Source organism: Sturnus vulgaris, chromosome 12, assembly GCF_052056855.1.
Source record: "Sturnus vulgaris isolate bStuVul1 chromosome 12, bStuVul1.hap1, whole genome shotgun sequence".
NCBI lineage: Eukaryota > Metazoa > Chordata > Aves > Passeriformes > Sturnidae > Sturnus > Sturnus vulgaris.
In genome coordinates, this window is record NC_142254.1 from 19,713,780 (window position 1) to 19,720,897 (window position 7,118).

The 7,118-nt window shown below is 50.4% G+C and overlaps 1 protein-coding gene across 1 annotated transcript in view; it reads left to right on the top strand.

Annotated features, from left to right (window-relative positions):
- The window catches only part of JPH3 (junctophilin 3), a 49,712-nt gene extending 44,719 nt beyond the window's left edge, over positions 1-4,993 (top strand). The window contains exon 5 of the mRNA XM_088172116.1: positions 2,901-4,993. Within this exon, the coding sequence (XP_088028242.1) occupies positions 2,901-2,981 (81 nt within the window). The 3' untranslated portion in view covers positions 2,982-4,993. The remainder of the gene's footprint in view (positions 1-2,900) is intronic.
- Positions 4,994-7,118: the final 2,125 nt, after the last annotated feature.

A 7,118-nucleotide genomic window follows, 5' to 3' on the forward strand; every position in this document is an offset into this window, starting at 1 on the left:
TGCCTGTCCATGGCAGGGGGTTGGAATGAGAGGATCCTTAACCAATCCAAACCATTCCTTGATTCCACAGGAATGGAAAAAGATGAGATGAGGCCCCAGGCAAAGCCACAAATCAGGGGCTGTGTCTCCTCTTTGCAAAGGCTCCTGTTGGAGGCTGGAACACAGTGGCAAGGGTTTAAAAGCCCCTGGTTTTGATTCTTTGCTGCAGCAAAGGGAGTTCAGTGCCCTGCAGCCAGGCTGGGCTCAGCAAAGCCTCACTCGCAAAGCTCAGCTCCAGCACTGCCCCATCTCCTGCCCAGGCACGGAGCAGGAATGGTGCTCAGAGCTGTCACATCTCCCAGGCCAGCCCTGCCACGGGAGGGGAGAAGGGCAAACATTCCCTCTGAGCAGAGGGGAAGGCACCAAGACCTCACAAGACAGAAATCAGGCAGACATAAACACTGAGAAGTGCAGCAGGATCCGTAACTGGAGTTAAACAGAAGTTTTGGAGAGGCAAATCTGCTTTCCCTGCCATTCCCACCTGGACAGCCCTGGCTGGAGCAGCACAGGGAGGAGGGGGTTAAAAAGAGGGAGCTGTAAAAAGGAAGGAGTATTTGTGAGGTGTCAGCTGGATTTGAGCTGTTTGGTTTGAAGAGCTCCCACCCCTCCCTGGTGATCCTGTTCCTGGGATGCTCTGGCTGGGAAATGTGGGGGATCCTGTGCCTGCAGTGGCAAAGGAAGGATTTTCTGCTGCCCCTGCCCTGCTCAGGGGATGCAGGATGCAAACAGGCCCAGCCTGAGCAGAAGGGCTGAGCAGAACAGGAATCCAGGAGCAGGGCTTGGATGCCCCCATTTTTCCAGCTGAGGGCTCAGCTTTGGTGCCCTGTGTGTAAATCACAGAACCATGGGATGGTTTAGGCTGGAAAACGCTCTGGAATCGAGTCCAACCATTCCCCCTTGGCACTGCCAAGCCACCTCTGCTCCACGTCCCCAAGTGCCACATCCACACAGCTCCAGGGGTGGGGACTCCATCACTGCCCTGGGTGAGGAATTATTCCCAAATATCCAATCTGAACCTCCCTGGTACAACTCGAGGCTGATTCCTTTTGTCCTGTCACATTTTCTTGGGAGAAGTGACCAGTGAAGGCTGTGCTCCCGCCCTCAGGTGCACCCCAAAGTGAGGGAACAGGGAACTGGGGGGACCAGCAGTGTGGGAAGAGCAGGGCTGTGCTGTTTGAGCCGGGAATTCCTCCATGGAGCAGCCCAGGGATGCTGGAATTGCAGCTGAGCCCTCCCCGGCTGCAGGGCTGGGGGCAGGAGCTCGTTCAGTGCCCCAGTGGGGCCGTGCCAAGGCAAACAATGACACTGATAATCGCCTGCAATCTGTTATTATATTACCAGCAGCTCAAAAACCCTAAAACCCAATAATCTTCTGAAATGCAGCTAATCCCTCCCAGCGCCAGCAAGGCTGGGCTTGGCACGGCCGGGCTGGGGAAGGGAAGGAGCAGCGAGCAGGGGGTGCCTGCTGCCTTTGGAAGGTTTTCCATGGCACAGGAGGAGAGGTTTGCCAGGAGCAGCCAGCCCTGGGTGGGTACCTGGCTGCTCTCTGCAATCCCTGCCTTGGCTTGGCTGCCTTTGACCCTGTTGCTAAGCTACAAATCTGCCTTTCCAGCAGGCTCCAGCATCCTCGCTCCCACCCACTCCCAAACGCGAGCTGAATCAGGCTGCTGGGAAAAGAAACCATCCCCGGCCAGCCAGGAGCTGGCTTTTCCCGTTTTCTTTTCCAGCAGCTCGGCAGAACAGCCCAGGAAAAGCTCCCAGCCCTGTCCCCACTCCATCCCAGCGATGTGGGGAGAGCTGGGAGGGGAACAGGGAAAAGCCTTTGGACCATCCCAGGGTTTGGATGCAGCAGGAATAGCTGAGGATCCCAGCGACTCCGAGAAATAGCAACCACCCACGTGCTGCCAGCATCGCCCACCCTGGTGCCAGCCACGCTCCCACCGTGGCACCAGGGATGGGGTGCCAGGAATGGGGTGCCAGGATGGATGAGGGGCCAGGAATGGGGTGCCAGGATGGATGAGGGGTCAGGAATGGGGTGCCAGGAATGGATGAGGGGTCAGGAATGGGGTGCCAGTGGATATTTTCCTGACCAGTGTCCCACAGGAGGATGTGCTGGAGGGGTGCCCTGACATTGCTGGGGTCCCACAGCATTGTCCAGGATGTGCTGCAGGGATGCTCCCAGAGGGGTTGAACCCTTTTGCTGGGATGTTCAGCCCAGCTGGGGTGGCTGGGTGTGCACAGGGCAGGTGCAGTGGGGTTCCTGCAGTGCTTTCCAGGTAAAATCATTGAATTCTGGGATGGTTTGGGTGGGAAGGGACCTCCAAGTTCATCCCATCCCACCCCTGCCATGGCAGGGACACCTCCCAATGTCCCAGATTGCTCCAAGCTCCATCCAGCACGGCCTTGGACACCTCCACGTAGTTCCCAGGAGCTTTATTTGGTCCATATAAACTCAGGAAAGGTTATTAGAGCACTCCCAAAATGCTGCCTGAACATGGACCCCTGTGTGCTGGCCTGATGTCCTGGATACCTGGGAAATAATTGTGTTTATTGGGAAATGTCCTGTGGACACTTCAAACCATCCCCAAACCACTCTAAGATCCCATATAATCTGCTTTTTTTGGGTTTTTCATCCTTTTCATTGACCACCCGATAAAGAACCAATTTTAGTTCTGTTTTTAAGGCCAGAATTCCTATGGGATGATCCATGATCCATCAGGGGGTGCAGCCAAGCAGCTTAAAAAACCCTCCAAGGGTTCCTGGGCACTCTGGGAGGTGTAAATTGGGATGTGCTCATCCCCAGAGTTGCCTGCAGAATTCCAAGGATCCATCTAATTCCTTTCCTTCTCTTTCTCTTGCAGGGTTCAGCTCCCATCCTGGTAGTCATGGTGATCTTACTAAATATTGGAGTCGCCATTTTGTTTATTAACTTTTTCATCTAATTCAAGACTGTCTTGTTTGCAAAAATAACAGTTACATGTATGAATGGGGGAAAAAAAAACAAACAAAACAAAACAACAACAACAACAAAAAAAAAAAAAAAACAGAACCAAACAACAACAACAACAAAAAAAAAAAATCAAAGGGAAAAATCATAACTCGAACTGTCCTCTGACAATTTCCAAGTCTTTTCACAGAAGAACAACAAATGATCGAGTCTCACTCACAGTTTGCCTTTTTTCCTGGGTAATGTTTTTTGGATTTTAGCCAAAATTCTTTGCTTGTATAACACTATGCTGTGTGGCATGGCAAAATGCTATCAACACTCTGCCCCCCCAACACTGGGAAGGATGAGAAGGAATCCCAACAAAAGAAAAAAAAAAAAAACCTCATTTCCCTTCCCCTCACCCCCCACCCCCCCCCCCCCCAAAAAAAAAAAAAAAAGTCTTTGTAACAACAGCAATGAACCTTAAAATGGAGATGAGACAAGGGGACCATGGGGAGAGTTTGGGTGGAGTGGGGATGGGCTCTGGGATGCTCCAGGCTGAGTTTCCCAGGGAAAATCCACAACAGCTTTAATGATAAATGGGAGAGAAAAGCAAAATCAGGCTTTTCACCCTTTGGAAATGGAGGAATGCTGCTGTGGGAAGGAGGAGAGAAGGAGCACAGGGAAGGGGTGAACCCTGTCTGGATGGGAAAATGGGAGAGCAGGCCCCATTCTGATCCTTGTTTTTAAATCAAAAATTGGCTTTTTGCAGAATTCCTCGGGGCAGGGGGGGAATAGGGAACACGAGGTGTGAGCAGCAGCCCCAGCACCCTCCTGCCTTCCCTCCTCCTCCCCAGGCTGCTCCTCACCCATGGCAAGGCTGGAAAACCACCCAGAGCTACTTTTAATTCACAGCCAATTTCTCCTGGCTAAAAATTCCCCCCCACCCAAAAAAAAAAATAAAAAAATAAACCCTTGGAGGCACCTCCAGCAGCATGGATGGAGCAGCTGATGGTGCTGTGCTGGTGAGGAGCATCCAGCCCATCCCAAAAAACGTGCACAGGGAGCAGGGTGGGGAGGGACAGGGGACAGAGGGCTCAATTCCAAATTCCAAATCCACTGAAGATGACAATAAAAAAAAAAAAGAAAAAACAAGCAAAAATCCAACTGTTTCTCAAAGGCACCTGGGGAGGAGCACCTGGAGCATGTCCCAGAGAGGAGGGAGAGGGTGGTGGGTTTGTCTCTTACATCTTGCTGTGGACTGTTTCAGACATCATGCTTGGGCTCTGAGCATGTAGTATTTTGCACTTTGTAATGCAGGATGTATATTCCAGCTTCCAACATGTCCCTGTATTAAAAAAAAAAAAAAAAAAAAAAAAAAAGAAAAAAAAAGGAAAAAAAAGAAAAAAAAAGAAAAAAAAAAAGAAAAAAATCAAACCAAACATCATTGGCAATGACAGCCTCTAAGGATGTATTTTCTTTCTTTTTTTTTTTTTTTTTTCTATGTCACTTAATTTGTTCGTTTCTACCATCTTTGTACTATGCCTGCCTTGATTTCTGTCCCCTCCCTGTCCCCACGGATAATCTGCATACTCATTAAAGATGCCGTGTCCCTGTTCTGAGCTGTCCTGGTCCCCATCACACCGCGTGCTCCCAGTCCCAGCCCTTTCCCAGAGCTCCCATTCCCTCCCCAGCAGCTCCTTTGGGATTTGGCAGGGCCAGGGACCAAATCCCAGCCCCGGGCCCTGCCTGCAGCAGCAGCAGGAGGGAGCAGGGGGGTGGCAGCTCCCAAGGGTGGGGGTGAGACCCTCCCAGGAGATTTTGGGGGTGGGCAAGGAGGGACGAGCCCTCCTCGACATTCACGTCCAGAGTTGTTGGATCCAGCCCGGACTCGTGGACTCAGCTTTGCTTTGCTTCTGTTTTAGCTGTTTCTCTGCTACCTTTTCAGCAGATTTCTTATTACACTGCACTGGATTGCTATATTTTTAACCAGAAATAAACTAAGGATTAGAGCATGTGCCAGTTAAATTCAGTTCTTTTCCTTACATGGTCTGATTCCCTCCTGTCGCAGTTTTGCTTCCTCTTCTCCTTCCTTTCCCTTTCCAGGCACAGGGCTATGGGTGGACAGGGGAAAGGATAATTTTGAAGTTCCATTTTCCACACTAACTGTCCATCATCTTCCCACCTCTTCCTTTTTTTGTGTTGTTTTGGATTTTCCTTTTGGGTCCTTAGTCATCTTTTTTTTTTTTTTTTTCCCTCTTCAACGCTTGCTGCACACTTAAAATGAACCAAAAAAACGACATTTTGGGATTGCAGCCTTGGGAATTCACCCCTGGGGTTTGGAATTCTGCTTTTACTCTTTGGAAAGACTCTCGAGGACTTTTTTTTTTTTTTTTTTTTTGGTGCATTCGAGTGCAGGACACAAAAGTCCTGTCAGGAGCAGATTAAACAGAGCCCTGCAGACACAGATATTCAGATATCTGTAAAACAGCACCAAAAATGCCTCTTGTTATCCAGCAAATAAAAGCACTGGTGGTTTCCCGACTGGATTTTTTCCACTGGTGCCTGCCTAATTATTCCTGCTCTTGCCCCTGAACCTGCACAATTCCAGCTTGGATTTTTCAGCTCTCTGTCCCACTCAGTCAAGCTGAGTTTTGCTCAGTAGGAAAGACAGCCACAGACTAATATTAATTGGCTCCCAACCCACATGGTCCAAAATAATGATTCCTTTCTTAATCCCGGGGTGTTGAGTAATTTGTCTCAGTCCTGGGCTTTTCACGTTTGCCCAAGGCCAGAAATATTCCTGAGAAGTAGCCCAGAGAGAGAAGGTAATTCAGTGTATTTCCTCTCTTATGAGCCTGGCTCCTGCAGATCTACCTAAGGCCCATTAAAATGCCCATCAAGGTGGGCCATAAATCCATGGAAATGATCCAGCCCTGCTGCTTTATGTCCAGGCTGGCAGCTGCACTTGGTCAGTTGAAGGTTTGGATGATTTTTTTTTTTTTTTTTTTTTTTTTTTTTTTGGAATTTGTCTGTTCTGACAGCACGAGGAGGGGCTGGCACAGCAGAAAGGGGAATTTGGGAAGGGAAATTCGGATCCCACCTGCTAAGAGGGGCTGGTCCAGCAGTGCATCCTTGGGAGAAGAGAGAAGGAAAGAAGGCAGACAAAGCAAACCCCCTGTGGCACCCAGCTGCTCCCCAGCCCATCTGGTGTCTGGGTTTTGTACCCGAGACCCAGATTCCAAAACTCTCCAGAGCCTGAGATTCCAGAGATCCCGAGCTGTGGCAGCATCCGTGGCAGGAATTGCTGCCGGGAAAACACATCCACACTGCATCAGAAGGGGAGGAGCGACAGGAGAAACAGGGTGGGACCCACGCTGAAGGGTTTAATTGAGACCCGAGGACTAATTACAGGCGGCAGCTTTGGCAAGTGCAGGGAGGATGGAAAACAGGGATTTTTTTGGAAGCTGTCACACAGAGAGGGAGGCTCCAGAGGGCTGTGCTAAGGATGGAGCAGGGATGGGATGGGATCTGCTGAGCTGGGGGTGAGGGGTTTGCACACAGCACAATCCTGACCGTGGCAGCTTCTCCTGGTTTAGGGAACAGCTCAGCTCCTTGCACAGCTCCTGAATGACTGCAGCAGTTGTAGGGTCACGGAATCACGGAATGGGTTGGGTTGGAAGGGATCTTACAGCTCATCCCATCCCAGCCCTGCCATGGACACCTTCCCCTGTCCCAGGCTGCTCCAAACCCCATGTCCAACCTGGCCTTGGACACTTCCAGGGGTCCAGGGACAGCCACAGCTCCTCTAGGCACCTGTGCCAGGGCCTGCCCACCCTCACAGGGAGTGGCAAATCTCCCAAACTTTGCACAGAAAGATGTGAACTTACCCAAGGGAGAGGACAACAGGGTGAGTGACCGAGCAAGCATGAGAGATTCCTTCCTGGATGAACAGGATTAACAAGGAATGCTTTTTTTTCACCTTTCCCATCAATAAACGGTTTATTTCCACCTCTCACCTGTTATTTTGTGGGGAAGGTCCCTCCCTGTCAGACATGTTTTTATCTCACCAATTCAAGCTCCCTGTCAGCTCTATTTAATCTTCCTTCTGTCCTAATGAGCCCGCTGGATCCCAGCTCTGGAGAGCTGCATC